Consider the following 16,387-nt stretch of genomic DNA (forward strand, 5'->3'; position numbering starts at 1 on the left):
AACTCGGTCTATTCCTTCGATAGGAAGAAGAACGCGTCTCTGCGTTTGAATCCGTCAAAAGGCCGTAACGCGTCGCTGACGAACGATATAACGGTATGTATATATATCTCTCTGTTATGTTGCCCTCTGTGCATCAAACGCCGGTTTCTCCGTTCCGCTCCCGTTCCGGCCATCTTCGCTAACCCTAATTTTCCTTCTGTCCGAGCCACCGATCGATCTATTGTCCACGGCATGGGGAACACGGAGAAGCTGATGAACCAGATCTTTGAGCTCAAGTTCACCTCTAAGAGCCTGCAGCGGCAGGCGCGCAAGTGCGAGAAGGAGGAGAAGTCGGAGAAGCTCAAGGTGAAGAAGGCGATCGAGAAGGGCAACATGGACGGCGCCCGGGTCTACGCCGAGAATGCCATCCGCAAGCGCACGGAGCAGATGAATTACCTCCGTCTCGCGTCCCGTCTCGACGCTGTAGTCGCGCGACTCGATACACAGGCCAAGATGCAGGCCATCGGAAAGTCCATGGGATCTATCGTGAAGTCGCTCGAGTCCGCCCTCGCCTCTGAGAACCTACAGAAGATGTCCGAGACCATGGACCAGTTCGAGCGGCAGTTTGTCAACATGGAGGTTCAGGCCGAGTTCATGGAGGGCGCTATGGCAGGGTCCACTAGTCTCTCCACTCCTGAGTCCGAGGTTAACAGCCTCATGCAGCAGGTCGCCGATGACTACGGTCTCGAAGTTTCCGTAGGCCTCCCTCAAGCTGCGTCGCATGTCATTCCTCCTGCCAAGGAGAAGGAGTCGGTGGACGAGGATGATCTTTCGAGGCGCTTGGCAGAGCTGAAGGCGAGGGGCTAGGATTAGCTCTTCTCAAGGTGACTTTTTTTTGTTTAATTTATCTTTTCTTTATTTGTCAACATAAACGAAAATTTGAGAATTTATGATGAAGAATAATCATAATTTCCTAACGACGGTGTGCTGTATGTTTTGTCCAACCAACTGTTTTTATAATCTATAGGCTTACAGGAAAAACTATTATTTTAATGTTAATGTCCAGCATCAAAAGATTTGAATTTAAAGATTGAAATTCTAGAAAGAGTTCAGTCAGATACCGTAAGTGAGTTTTGCCTATGGCAAATATGGAGTTTGTTTAAAATTGGAGGGAAGCCATTTTCCCCCACATGATGGATTCCTAAACGGAGGAAGTCAAATGCTTCAAACAAATGGTATACACCCAAGCTTTCAGACCTTCGTAGGGCAAGATGTATATTTCACATGGAGGGCCATTGGCATCACACAAAAATGTTGTAAAAGAAATCAAAATCCTTTCGTTTATTCTTAAGGAGCTGATGATTATTTCTGTTAAAATGCAACAAGACCTGTAGTTCTTGTTGCCATGCAGAGTGCACTTTTCTCTCTGAATAGTGTTGTAATTTTGTAGTTCTATAGCATTAACCTATAGAGAAAAAAGGAGAATATTTTGGTAAAACATGTCAACAAAAAATTAATGTGTAATAAGCAGCAAATCGAGATGTGTAACCCGGTTTATATTTTTTCCATTTGAATATAATCCATTTATTCTTCTTGATTGTTGGCAGTGGTGCATCCTTCCAAGCATGAATGAAACAGTTGCTTATACACCACTGGAGTTAGCTAACATGTAGCAAAAACGTCACAAAGCCACTGAAATGTAACTCATGTGATAGTCTAATATTGTCAACACTCAAAGTTATAAAATATCCTTTATGCTTTCCACTCTATCAATTCAATCCTTCAATTATAAAATTTGTTGGTCACCTTTGAGTATATTCATATAATTTCAATCTATTTCTCTCACTTTCTCTGGTGGTATACCATTTATTATGCTAATATGATCCTTAGCTGCCTATAGAACCATGTATTGGTGATTTCCCTTGCAGCCTGTGTGGAATTCTATGATTATTGAAGGCTGATGTGAATGAATTGATTCTTAATTGTATAGCAAGTTGCTTATTGTAACAGAAGTACTTTGAAATGAAGGGTTAGATTATGTGCTAGAAGGTTAGGGTTGATTCTCTGGCCAAAGTATTTTGCCCTTGCTACTCTTTAGATGACATCTTATTTGTCATGAAGTTTAGCTGCTGTGACTTGAAGCAGTTAGTAAATATTGCTTATATTTTAATGAATCTTCTTTTTTTCTGAAGTAGGTTTTGAATCTTGATTATACTTGTATTTATTCACACCAGTGACTCTTGTGTGTGACTCTTGAGAAAGGGAGATCTTTATTTTGACAAAAGGATGAACGTGCTGATTAGTAGCTATATGGTTCATGCATACCATAAGGGCACTGATACTGACTACCATTCTGTTAAACTGAAAGTTTAAGACTTGCTACTTACGTGTGATATCTTAGTAGTAAGAAAACCACAGGTCTATCAGAGTATAAGACATCTGAGTTTTCACCTTTCTTTTTCTATCCAGTTTATGACTATTTATGGACAATAATAGTTCTTATGAGCATAAATTTGAATGTAAAGCTAGGTAAAATTAGATGAGAATTAGATTTCCCATTGTCATCAAGTTGGGTTACTCCCAACTTTGGGGGTTGGCTACATTTCATCCTTTGCTAAGAGGCATCCTTCTCCAAGCTGTTCTCCAAAGGCTTTTGGCTTTGGAGACTTATCTTCCTCCGCTCAGGTGATATTTTCAAATCCATATCCTTTATTCTTCCATTGTTTTCCTTAAAAAATTGCACCACCATTTAAACATAGAAATACTTCCTATCTACTCTGCTTTATATGTTGCTTCCTTCTTGCTCAAGATACTAACTGGACTGATTGGACCACTCTGTATACTGGACTTCTCTATCCCACTACTTACAGATTAAAAGGCCTATCTTTGGTTAGGTGAGAAGTCCAGTTGGCTTTATGCTGCTTTATAAATGAAGCAATGCGCTTCTTGTCTTCAAACCTGTTGGGGTTCAATCAAAGTCCCACATTGGAAAGATCTGGTAAAGATCATAAAGTTAAAAGGATGCAAGATATCTCTATTGGAATAAGGCATTTTGGGTAGAGCCCAAGAGCAAAACCATGAGGGCTTAGGTCCAAAGTAGATAATATCATGCCATTATGAAGATATGTGGGCATCCTTTGGGCACAACAAATAGTATCAGAGCCATGATACGAACCAGATACCATGTGGGGTGGCCTTGAACGAAGTTGAGTGTAGGCCCGGAATAGGTCAGGGTGGTCGGATGCTTGCGGGAGGCCTGGAGCAGGTCAAGGTGACCGGATGCTCGCAGTGATGCCTGAAGCAGGTCAAGGTGGCTGAATGCTCGCGGGGAGGCCCGGAGTAGGTCAAGGTGACAAGGTGCGGATGCTTCACTGCGAGGCCTGAGCAGTCGAGTGACCAGATGCTCGCGGGGAGGTCCGGACCATGAGAGTAATTGTGGTCCTTCGTTTGAGGAGAGGATTGTTGGGGTTCAATCAAAGTCTCACATTGGAAAGATTTGGTAAAGATCATGAGGTTAAAAGGATGCAAGATATCTCCATTGGTATGAGGTCTTTTGGATAGAGCCCAAAATCAAAGTCATGAGAGCCTAGGCCCAAAGTGGACAATATCATGCCATTGTGGAGATATGTGGGCATCCTTTGGGCGCAACAAAACCCCTTGTCAGGGACGACCCTGAAGCTTCATCTCCTTAACAAGGTTAGGCTATCCACGTATCGTTTCAACTTTTAATCTCAAGGCAATGTATAGATGGGACGATGAGTCCCAATGTTGGATTAATGCACATCTAGACTGCACAATGCAATTATGGACTTCTAGTACTCGTGCCTGAAGTGCCTAGTCCAAGTAACATAGTTAATGAGTGTGGGTCAAAATGTCATTCAAGTGACAATGGCAGGGGTTCTTTAGTGAGAAGAAAAAGACAAACACGTGACTATTCTCTTTACAGGTTCAGATGAATCCTGTAAAATTGCTCTTCTGCTAGCTGATTGAAAAGATAGCAAATAGGTCCCTTCAAGTTTTCGTTGCCCAAACTAATTCTCTGCACTGATAATAATCCAATCTTGTAAATCATGCTTGCCTTGGAAGGAGCTTCATGTGTTTAAAGACAATATTTATGAAGATCATACTTAACAAAGATGTATCAGTTAACACAAACTTCAAGCTTCTATAGTCACTCTGATGTAAATATGTTCGAGGTTCAGTTTTCACATTGCTTCCTTTTTTATTTGTGAAAACTGACATGCCTACAAATTCTGGTTTAACCTTTCTGAATAAAGTTCCCTTTTGACTATGGCACGTGAATATATATGTATATATAATTGTGTTGCTATATGGTTTTTTCTTTCTACCCATATCCTCCCAGAATTGTAAGTCATTCTCAATTTTCATGGTAGATAAGAGTACTTTACTTTTATGGGCTTGCATATCTGTTTGCTATAATTTGGCTAACTGATTTCTTTAATAGTTTGCAAGAACTATTTAGCTTGAGTCTGTTTATCTGTGTGACGTTTAGTTCATTACTTTTTCTTCATTTCAGGTGTTGGAATCACCTTGCCAGCTGGAGCCACTGTAAGTGCATCAGCTGTGATTCTCAGTTATTGCCAATAATTTTACATACTCATATATCATATGTAACATATTTACTATCAGCCACATCGTATTTGAACTCGGGGATATCAAAGATCTTGTTTGCATATCTTATGATGAATCCAAACGCACTGATTGAAACTTGTGGTGGATTCCACCAAATAGATTGAAACCCTAAATGATTTCTGCAGGCCAACTCAACATTTCTTGAGATTCCGTTTCAACAAAGCTGCTCTGAGGTCCTCATTGGTTTGTTGGTTTGTGACCTGAATATTTAAATATTTTTAAGTTTCTTTGGTAAAGTTAGATGTTAAATCGAGTTAAATGATGAGGTTGGTTGGCGATGCAATTTATTTATGTCCTAATTGTTTGATCCAAAATCGCTCATCAGTGACTTGACGGCACCAATTGAAACTTTTGTTGATCTCACCATCATCCCCCACATTGTTTCATGTCCATTAGGAAGCCAACAAATGTGTGCGATCGCACGCTGACAAGCATTAAACAAAAAGAAATTGTCTAATTATCGTCTTCACCTTTTGATAAAGGGAGTAGTCATTCTTGTCCCTCAAATAATTGGATCGAAGAAGAGCCATCTAGATGGTAATCCTATTGGCTTATTAATATCTACTTGTTAGAATGGGTTTTTTGTGTTTTTTTTTGTCAATATCTTTTAGAAATTATTTGATTTTTGCTCTTCTTGACTTGATCAAAAATTTTATAGACTATGGATACAAGAGCTGAGACTAATTCCCAATTGTTTTGGTCGAACCAATTGATCTAGTTTTCGTTTTGGCTGCTCAAGTTAGAAGCATACCAAAAGATATCTCCCTTTTGGGATAATGTTGTATCTTGCCAAGCGAATATAGTCAATTCATTTGAGTAACTCGTCAAAAAATTGAATGAATAAGCTTGTTTTGCGTCGCATAAGATATATTTGATCTGGATATAAGAAATCATCCTTATTATTCCAAGTAATGGGTTCAAATGCTCACGTTGGGTATATTTATGATTGATTGAATTACTGGTGATGCTGGATTGACACGTATGCTTCTTGAGATTATTAAAAAAAAAGTGAAATGTTATTATCGCTCCACATTTTCTGTGTGAGTCTTCTCTTTGTAACAAATCGTATCCAAACATAGATCAGCACAATACAAACTAAAAATAAAATTCTATTGCTATCATTTTTACTATGAAAATGTGCATTGATTGCAAAAAAGAAACGTTAGGGGGACCCCTCGTTTGTTGGATAACAAAATTCCATAGCTGTCAATATTTGCTATGATGAAGGTTTATGCTCTACATAATGGACGACCAAATCTACAATTAGGGCGTTTGCAATCATCAATTACAAATCTCCAACTAATGTCGAATCTTAATCATCGATAGCAAAGTTTAAGAACTGTTATTCTTACCATAGGAATATACTAAAACATTGTAAAACTTATGCATAGTAGCTAGTTATGCTTCACACGTCTACTGTAGGTATCAGTTTACTAAGGTTCATACGAACTAGAAGCAATTCGTGCTACTGAAGAAGTGCGTAGGAATTGATTTAGAGTTCGCATGTAACTCGTATGGATTAGCTTCGGTTCAGATTTAATTAAGATCTAGAATCGATGAGATAGAGAGGTAGGGAGAGAGGCTTGGCATAGCAATGCATGCATTGGCTTAACCTTTTTTTGCACAGATCTCAATAAGAAGAAGAAGAAACAATCAGAAAGAAACAGACTGCAGATATATAATACACCATCCAAAGTGTCTGTGGAAATGCTTCAGGCACGACGGCGAGGAAGAAGAAGTGGTGGAGTTTTGGGGAGTCAAAGACTCAAAGCCAAAGCAAAGCAGGCAGCGATCTTAACGGGCGCGCCTGCCTACCTGCCTGCCACCTGCCTTTATCGGGTCGGGCGCGGTGACTGTGCTGGGTGTCTGCCATTCCCACCCGACAACAAGACCTCCTTCCTCATTCACCGCCGACTCCGTCCTTCACTAAATTCTGCATGCATTTCCATGCACATTACTGGCTCAGTTCAGGGACATGGTTTCTTAACGATATCAATATTATAATTATAAATAAATATAAAAAAGCATCATAGCATGGCAAGAGTATTTGGGAGAATTACTGACGAGATCATTTGGTTGCAGTCCCGATTGATTTGGTCAAATGCCTTTTTCCAACACTGACACTCCATTTTAATAACCTCCTTAATTTCCTTAAGATATAGATAGGAGTCGACACAAAGGAAAGGAGTTCATCCATGTTGAAATTTCATTTCTTTGGAAGAAACTATAATATTTATATTAATTAATAATTAACCCTACGAGCCGGCCAGCCGTGCCACAACTCCCAACATGGTCCAACCTTTTCCACAAGGACACAAAAAACCATTGCAGTACTGTCAGGACCTCCACCCTTTAAGTATTCATACTCACTGATTCATCTCCTGGATTGGCCTCAAAAAGCATTTAACTTTTAATGAACTCCAATGTGAATTGTACTCTGCCTTCTGAACAGTGAAACCAAAAGGAAAGAAAAAAAAAAAGAAATAAAGAAAAAAGTAAGAAGGTTTATATATTCTTCTTGGGATTGGCTAATGGCTTCTCCACCAACAACGCACTTCTCTCCTCTTCTCTATATTTATGCCTTTCTCCTCTCCTCAATTGCCATCACTCTCATCAGTTTACTCTCCTCCTTTTACTCATCCTCCTCCTCCACCTCCACCTTGATGTACACAGTGTTCAATGTGCTATGTGAATATGGCTCTCTTTGTTGTCTTCCACAGCTTTCTTGAACTGCATGCATGCAGATACATTGATGATTTCAGTTGCAGTTCAATAAAGCTGTGGGAAATCACAAAGATGGTTAAAGAACTAGCTATCTGATTACTTCTCAAGGTTAGTGTTCCTTTTTTTTTTTCTTTTCCTTTTCTCAGTACCTCATAGATCTTGCCGAGGCAAGATGCCATTAAAAGAATCAACACAGGCAAACTCATTCTCATTTCAGTATTTCTTCTCTCGATCTCTCTTTATAAAAAAAATCACAATGTTTTTAGAGTCCATGAAATCTCAAACAATCTACAAAATATACAGTTTCTTTTGCTCTATATGATCGATCTCCTCAGTAAAGAGTTTCAGAAGATTAATAAGCTCAAGTCTTGTTCTTGCTTAATTAACAAAGCTTGAAACTTTCAGAGGTGTTAATTGATTTCCTCCTCCTTCCATGTTCTTTTGTTTTTTTGTGACTGTTGGAGTGGGCACCTGGTCCTCCCTCTTCAATGAAGGAAAGATGCTGCCTTCGTGATGGGATATCAAGTCAGGCAAATTTCTAATTATTTTTTTTTCTTTCCAAATAATAATACAAATAACAAGATAGTTTTTTTACCACTCCGTTATTTATTTATTTATTTATTGAGTGAAGGAATATAATGCTCTTTTTTCCTCCTTTGAAATTAACCACTTGTGGTAAAAATTCTGAACTGAGATGGAAAAGGTAGCCAAAAGTAGTCAATACGATTGCACAAGAACCCCACTGAAATGTGGGAAATCTTCTGACATGGATTCCTTTCCATCTGCATTCTTCAGGCTTTACTACTGGAACTAGGGTTTTCAGTCACAATCTACTGATCAACTCCTGCATGGTGATAAAGTTCCCCCTCCCCTTGTTCACCATTTTCTTGTGATAAACAAAACAATAACACACACACACAAAAAGCTTCAATCATTGAATCAAATGGGTTTGTTTTAAAAGGCAATGCTCAAACAAGATTAAGACATATGCTTAGTCCGCTGCCTTCAAAATATCATACGTAGCCATATATAGGGTTGTAAAGGAGCTAAACGGAGTTAAGTTTTGGCGGTGTTCAACCATATTTAATAAGACAACCAAACAAAGTTGTTGAAATGTTTGTTCAAACTTGATTTCATTTCTTTTTTTAAGAGCTTGAGGTTGGTTCATATTTGACCTGAGTTTGATTCGTTAGATGTTATTGAGCTTTCCATTCAAATTTATTTGATTATTTTAAAATTTTACAATTTTAAGATTATTCGACTGATTATAGAACTTGATAATATAAGTTTGTTTCTTCATTTTGATTTTTTTTTTATCTAGTATCATGTCAATGAAAATTTTATTAATAAACATAATTCACAAGTTTTGTTCGTGAACATTGTTCAAGAGCAATTCATAATTCTTTTATCATGAAAATTTAACTGAACACATATGTATTTTAAGTTTATTCATTTAGTTTAATAAGTTGTTAAATTTGTTAATTTAATTAATTTTATATGTATTTAAATAACATAAATAAATTTTTATAATGGTATTAAAAGATGGAATCCGTCATCCACCAATCCTGCGATCATTTGTAAGGAGATAAATCGAAAAATTATAGTTAATTATCAATGTAAAGGAGAGCTTTTTTCCTCAAATTTATCACGATTTAAACTCTTATTATATGATAACAACTTTATCTTGTACTATTCAAATCAACCCTGTCCCGAGGGCGAAATAAATAAATTTGTATCAAGTCCAATGTAAGTTTGCTTGTGAACACTTAAATTTTATTTATAAGTGAAGGGTATATTATATTATTGTTGTTATATGAAAATATGGTCGTGGAGGTCCATTAGTAACTGGGCCTTGGTAACTACATCAACTAATTGGGCCAGCTCGAATTCTGCCCATCCATCGAATTTAAAACCCGGTCCAATTGTTGATTCTCTGGTCCGTAAGCAATTTGTGAATTGAGCCCTTTTTGTCATTTGTTTTAAGAAAAGGAGAACGATCCTTCTTTCCCGGAATAATTAATTAATATATTAATAACATTTACCATCATGTTTAATTAAACATTTAAAAAATAAAAAAAATCGTCTCGTTAAAACAATACATCAACACTAAAATTTATTGAATTGTTTAGAAGAAAATTGAAAAAGTTGAGAAATTAAGGATTAAAATGAAGTAATGCAGATATTTTGTTATTTACATTCTGACCCCTATCCACGCGGATTACGTGTCCTATTTATGAAGCGAGGACCGAGAGGGAGAGATCCTTTTCTTAAGCGATCCTTCTCTCTCTGCGCCCACGAAACCCTCGATCTCGTCCTCGCCGCCCTCGTCGTGGATCGATTCGCAGACGCCCGTGCTCGAGATCTTCCCGCGATCGCCTTCTCTAGATGGGTGGAACGGCCTAAGCACCAGGAGGCGGAGGCGGCGGGGAGAAGAGGGATCCATTACGACCGCCACGAGGAGGTCCGAGAAGCTCAGGCGTGGAGTCCACGATGTCTGCCGTAGTTTGCGGGAAGAGGTCTTCTTCCATTTTCGACGAGCTCCTTACCCCGCCGCCGGCCTCCAAGAGAGTCCGCTGCTCTGCCGGCTCATCCTCCCCCACCCCCTCCCTCCGCCTCTCGCCGTTTCGGATCTCCAACCCTTTGGATCTCGGTGGCTACGGAGAAGATCTGATTGCGCCGGATAATCTCTCCCATCTGAAGTTCCTGTTTCCCGATATGGATCAGCAGGTTGAGTCTATTTCATAGCCTTTCCTGTTTTATTTTTTCATTAGCTGACTATTGTTTATCGTCCTATTGGATGGATGCACTTTTCTAATGCCAAGCGTGCGATACTTTGATTTGCTTGTCATTCAATTTATTCCATAAAATGTTATCTAGAAAATGATAGTGCTTAAGGTAGTGAGAACGTAAATTAACATTCCTCATGTAAGTCTTACTTTATACTATGCATATATCTTTATCATCTTTCTTCCATGGCAATTGTGCATCCTAATGACGACATCATCTAACTTATAGAGTATGGTAGCTCTAATGACAGTCTTTTTCTGGTGAATTTTTATCTGTTCAAAAAACTCATAGTTGTCGTCAAAGAGAAAATCCACGAAGCTCTTTAAGAGATCTTGATGATTTTTTTTTCTAGCACTTGTTCTGCTAGATTGTGTTGGCTTGTGAAACATGCTTTCGCTTCACATTCATATTTATGATTCAATCTTATTGTTTTCTGAAAGAATATTGTTTTCCGAAAGAATGCAGTTTTGCATTATTTTCCTTCCTCTTTGCTGCCATGCTATAATGTCATTCTATTGTGAAGTTGCTGATAACAAATTAACAATCATTTTCACTTTTCTACTTGTTTTTGTGAACCACCAAATTTTATATATTCTCTTGTTATTCATACCTTAACTAACATTGGAATGATCTTCAGCTCCTCAAACAAGCTCTTGAAGCATCTGGAAATGATTTGGATTCTGCTATAAAGAGCTTAAATGATCTTCGATTAGATTCATCATACATGTCATTGGTATCAGCTGTGGGCAAATCAGAAAATGGAACTGAAATGAATGGTCCTCTTTCGAGTAAAGGTAGACTTGCATTAGGTAGATAGTTTGTTTGTAGCTGTTTTGGCTTATGAATTTCACTGTTTTGTGTAATATTTGAAAATTGTTCAATCTGAAAAAGGAACTGCAAAGAATTCTCAGCAGTGTGTTCAAGGTATGTTTGTATTCAAGCAGGCAGTCTATACTTGATAAGAGTCAGTTCACTTGGGGTGGTAGATGTGATGGGGAGAAGGGAAAGTGATACAAATGATGGAGATGTATATGTAATTCTGTGATCATGTCTCATTGTCTCTCCTCCCTCCCCACTTTCCATCCAAGTAAACACAGCCCAACTGATTAGGAGTATAAATGTGGCTGTATTTATATTTATTTACATTTCTTTTATCTATCTATATGCTACTTCTTTATGATTGATGGCACATTTATGACATGAAGTTGTTAGGTGTATGTTGTTGGTTGTAAAACTTCTAGACTACTGGAATTTTGTTTACAAAATATGTAATTAGTTTTTTCCTCTAAATAATGGCTATTACTTTTTTTCTTAATCCAAGTTATCTTTTGTTTTTTCAACTTTAAGATAATTCCATGTCTTCTCAGATTCTTGAGAATGCATAAAATGCTGTTGGAAAATTTTAACTTGGTATTTAAGTGTATGAGCTAAAGAGTAGAAAAAAAAAATAGTCTAGTAAATAGTAATTGATGTGCAGGTAGAAATTTGTTACTAGTGATGAGGTTTGGCTTTGTATTTCTATTGCAAGAATTGTTTAATGAGGCAGAAATTTTCATAGAGGATATTCTGTTTGTGATGACTGTAAATGATCTATATTCAAACAATTCACGGTATAACACTTGCTGGATTTTCTAATTGTACCTTTTACTATTTTTTTTTCCTTTTCTCCATTTCTTTGCAGGGCTTATCCATTTGTATAATTTTCATTATTATTTGCTAAGTTTCAATTTTTTCACTCAACAATTTCATTGTTGTACATCACCAATCTTTTTCTCTTTTTTTTTTTCCTTTTCTTTTATTTTTCTTCTCAATTTTTGTCTTAGGTTATGGAGTTACATGCACTAGGTATACCTGCAAAAAGATGGAGCTTGTTAAGTGCTAATTCATTTCAGATTTGAATAATCTTTTTATTTACTATAATATATTTGGAAACTCATCAGGTACATTGAAGGAAAATGGTGTTGATATTGCTGGTGCTGCTGATGGAAGCTTGCCTTCTGCTGATGTTCACCCTACAAATGAATGGGTAGACCTATTTGTAAGAGAGATGATGAATGCCTCTGATATAGATGATGCCAGAGCTCGTGCTTCCAGAGCTCTAGAGTTTTTTGAGAAGTCCATTATGGATCGTACCAGTGCTGAAGTACTGCCAAATCTCCAAAAGGTACCTAAAACTTTTTCATTTAATCATTTGCTAAACATATGCATTCATCTTATCATTTTTCATCTACATTATTTTATATATATATATATGTATTGTTTCCCCATGGTCTTGCAATTTGATTCATGTAGTATAATGGGTTCGATCAGTCTTGTTAAAAATTTCACTTTTAGCCTAAGAGGAAAACAACCATCACATGATATAAAGTTTCCAGAAGTTTTTCTTTATTTTGACTATTTATTCTTTATGCTATTAATTATATCTCTATCAATATTCTTCGTTTGTTGAATGATAGATTGAGATATCTGAAAGTCCACTCACATGAGTTTCATGTTTATTTTTTCTATTCATTCTTTATCCTATTAATTATATCTCTATCAATATTCTTCTTTTGTTGAATGATAGATTTGTGATATCTGAAAGTTCACTCACATGAGTTTCATGTTTATTTTTTCTATTCATTCTTTATCCTATTAATTATATCTCTATCAATATTCTTCTTTTGTTGAATGATAGATTTGAGATATCTGAAAGTCCACTCACATGAGTTTCATGTTTCTCAAACTTAGCTATTCCATTAAAAAAAATAAAATTTTTAAAAAATAAAATCTCGTCGTTGAAACTACATTTCATATATTCAGCTTTTGTTTTACTTATTTAAAAACTTAGTTTCTGAAGTTTTATCTCTAAACTCAAAGCTTCAATTTAATGTAATTGCCCTTATAAATTAATATATTATCTTAAAAAGTCTTCGAAGTCAATTTATCAATAAAATGCTTGTTTGATTATTTCTTAAATTCGAATGGGAGAGATTGATGTCTTTTTTCCTTTAAATCTGAAATAGGAAAATGTGATGCTGAAAGAACAAGTTGAAATACTACTGAGAGAGAACTCTGTGCTCAAGCGTGCTGTTTCAATCCAACATGAGCGCCAGAAAGAATTTGAAGAGAGAAGCCAAGAGTTGCAACATCTGAAACAACTTGTGGCCCAGTACCAGGAACAAGTTCGAACACTTGAGGTATTTCACCATCTCATTTTGTTTCTCAGTTCATTTACCGCATTACTGATGAATTTTGGACTGAATTAATGATTGTCTTTTCTCTACATTGTATGATTTAATTCGCAGATCAATAATTATGCACTCACTGTTCATCTGAGACAAGCTCAACAAGGCAGCTCCATGCCGGGCCGCTACAATCCTGATGTTTTCTGACAATCTTCCATCTCAAGCTCGGCCAAAAGAATCGGCAACGGTGGTGAGCTGCACCATTCAGTTTGCCTGATGAATAGTGTCATTCTCTTTATTTCCAGTCAAAATTAAGATAATTGAACCCTTTGGATGCTTTTAATCATAAATTTGTAACATATTCCTGTTTCGTCTGTTGTGTTGAGTTCAATGATAGAAGCAGTGTGTTGAGTAATTTTAATTATGAGCAAAATGGGCACAAGCCGTTTGTAGGATACTTACGATCTGGTTCATATATAATTGTGTGTTCTAATTAATCAGTTTTCGGCTATTTTTAAAGGATCAAATTTATGAAGTTATTTTTTTCTCCCTTTATCGAGGAAGTACTTTACACTTTTTAAAATTGTTTTTAGTCACTTTAATAAGTAAAATTTCAACTCTACTTAAACCCGGTTATTATGTGTTGAGTAATTTCAATTTCACACATTAATTTATTATTCTAATCTCTACTTACATATATTTATGCGTTACTTTTTTAATAACTTTTATTATATTATTAATAATATTTAAATTTTACGCTCATGCAGAATTGATTGAGTCAAGCTAGTAATGCAACCAAGAGCATGTTGTATGTTGCGTAGTAGTTCTCTAGGGATTGTCTAGTGATTAGAGTATGAGGTGTTGTGTTTAGGATTTGAATTTTGATAAAATCGAGGTAAATATTTCCCTTATATGCTAGTCACTATTATAAAGGTCAGTAGTCATCCGTGATTTACCTCCTCAGTGCTGGTCCTGGGATGGGTTGACGGGGGCGCTAGTGGCGAGCGTATTCGTCTTTTTGCCACCATGTTGTGTTGCGTAGCTAACCCCACGGGTCATCCGAGATGGTAAGTGGTGACATGCTTGTCACCTGAGATCGTGGGGTCGAACTGTAGGACTATCGAGGCATAAATCCTCAAATCCTATGCAACTCATCCCACTACCACTTGCCCTCTCGGCTGTCGTGATTTATCTCCCTCGTGATGACCAGTGGTCGGGTGCGGCGAGAGCGTTGGGGGACGAACGATTTCATCTTTTGCCACGTGTTGTGTTGCGTAGCCAGGTGAGGCACCTTAAGTGGGTCATATGGTTCAGGTCAGGTCAACTAATCCAAATAGATCACCTTCAGTGGGTCAGATGGTTCAGGTCACGTCATCCATCCTTTATTCCTTCAGTAATTTACCAAAAGGCGTACTTAGAGTTATGAATTGACCAAAAGACGTACCATACTTTGATATTTACCAAATAACATACTCAATTTTCTATTCTTCCCATTTTACCCCTCAATCAGTTGACAATCTCTTACTTTTTTTTTTGCATACAATTTTTTTTCTCTTCCCTCTCTTCAATGCAGCAATCCTCTCTTCTCTTTCCTCTCATCTTCTTTTTCCTCACTCTTTTTGAGATATGCATGCATGCAAAGCATAATATGAGTCTGATATTAACACCTTCGGAGAAGTCGAAATATGAAATGAACGACACCGTTGGACTCCTTGTAGATTTCTGAAGCCGCCCAACGATGCCGTCCATTTCATATTTCGACATCTATGAAGGTGTTAAAATATGATAAAAAGAATCGGCTAAAACAACTTAATATGAGATTGATATGAACCATGGGTCTAATATAAACCATATCAGGCCCATGTTGGGTTGTTTTAGCTGATTTTTTCATATTACATTATATCACCTTCGAGAAGCCGAAATAAATAATTGATAGCATATTTTAACTCCTTGAAACCTCATAAATCCATAGGAACTGAAATGGGTGCAATATGAGGTCTCTAGGTCCATCAGTGGATTTCGGTCAAAATCCACTAATGGACCTAGAGACCTCAGATTGCACTCATTTCAAGTCCTGTGGATTTCTGAGGTTGCAAGGAATCGAATGGTACCGTCCATTTAGAAAAAATCAGCTAAAACAACCCAACATTGGCTTGATATGGAACCATATCAGGCCCAACGTAGGTCTGCACACCTATGAAAATTGTAGAGGGTTTGTCAAAAACTATGCTAATAGGATTGGCTTGGTGTCTTGAAGTTATGCAAGATTCTAAATGCTCCACTGTTCTTTTATAGAATGAGTAAAATCATGAACGGATGAAATTCCCTTTTGTAGATTACTTGTTCTCTCAACAACAGTAGCACGGAGGCTGTCAACAGCTGTTTGAACCTAAAAAATGGTGACAAACCCTCTGTAGTTTTCCTAGGTGTGCAGCATCAATGGGCCTAATATGGAACCATATCATACCCATGATGGAAGTGTAATTGCTGTTTGACAAATGGGAGAAAATGATCTAAGTGAAATATGAGCATAAAATTAATCTCATTGTTTGAGGTTGTAAGAAGACTGTGCAACCTTTAATTTCAATAGCATAAGAGTGAATAAAATGAGAAAAAAAAATTATTTCAACACAGTAAAATGGAATACTTGATCCTTAGACATAAAATTTAGCATTCCTGTAAATTTACCAATGGCCTGATATGGAACCATATCAGGTCCATGTTGGGCCTGATATGGTTCCATATCAAGCCCATGATGGAAGTGTAATTGATGTTTGACAAATGGGAGAAAATGATCCAAGTGAAATGTGAGCATAAGATTAATCCCATTGTTTGAGGTTCTAAGAAGACTGTGTGCAACCTTTAATTTCAATGGCATAAGAGTGAATAAAATGAGAAAAAAATTGATTTCAACATAGTAAAATGGGATACTTGATCCACAGACATAAAATTTAGCATTCTTGTAAATTTACGAATGGCCAAACATGTTAATCTTGCACAAATATTCCTTGTATTATGAGGAATCACATTCTAGAAATGTATTGCTCACTCATTCCATGAACCAAATATTTGGAAGA

General features: G+C 37.0%; 2 protein-coding genes across 3 annotated transcripts; both read left to right on the plus strand.

The window, feature by feature from the left end:
- The first annotated feature begins 32 nt into the window (after window positions 1-32).
- LOC121976536 (ESCRT-related protein CHMP1-like) lies at window positions 33-4,730 on the plus strand. The gene is made up of 2 exons (XM_042528729.1): window positions 33-863; window positions 4,517-4,730. Exon 1 carries the CDS (start codon window positions 232-234, stop codon window positions 844-846), a length of 615 nt encoding a protein of 204 aa, XP_042384663.1. The 5' UTR covers window positions 33-231; the 3' UTR covers window positions 847-863; window positions 4,517-4,730.
- A 4,868-nt stretch (window positions 4,731-9,598) lies between these two features.
- On the plus strand, window positions 9,599-13,725 carry LOC121976535. Of its 2 annotated transcripts, none has more exons than XM_042528727.1 (5): window positions 9,599-10,083; window positions 10,781-10,952; window positions 12,084-12,307; window positions 13,149-13,322; window positions 13,431-13,725. In XM_042528727.1, exons 1-5 carry the CDS (start codon window positions 9,847-9,849, stop codon window positions 13,515-13,517), a joined length of 894 nt encoding a protein of 297 aa, XP_042384661.1. In that variant the 5' UTR covers window positions 9,599-9,846; the 3' UTR covers window positions 13,518-13,725. The 2 variants fall into 2 exon arrangements, with proteins under 2 accessions (XP_042384661.1, XP_042384662.1); XM_042528728.1 differs by having other exon boundaries at window positions 9,603-10,083; window positions 10,781-10,937.
- Window positions 13,726-16,387: the final 2,662 nt, after the last annotated feature.

Source organism: Zingiber officinale, chromosome 4B, assembly GCF_018446385.1.
Source record: "Zingiber officinale cultivar Zhangliang chromosome 4B, Zo_v1.1, whole genome shotgun sequence".
Classification (NCBI taxonomy): Eukaryota; Viridiplantae; Streptophyta; class Magnoliopsida; order Zingiberales; family Zingiberaceae; genus Zingiber; species Zingiber officinale.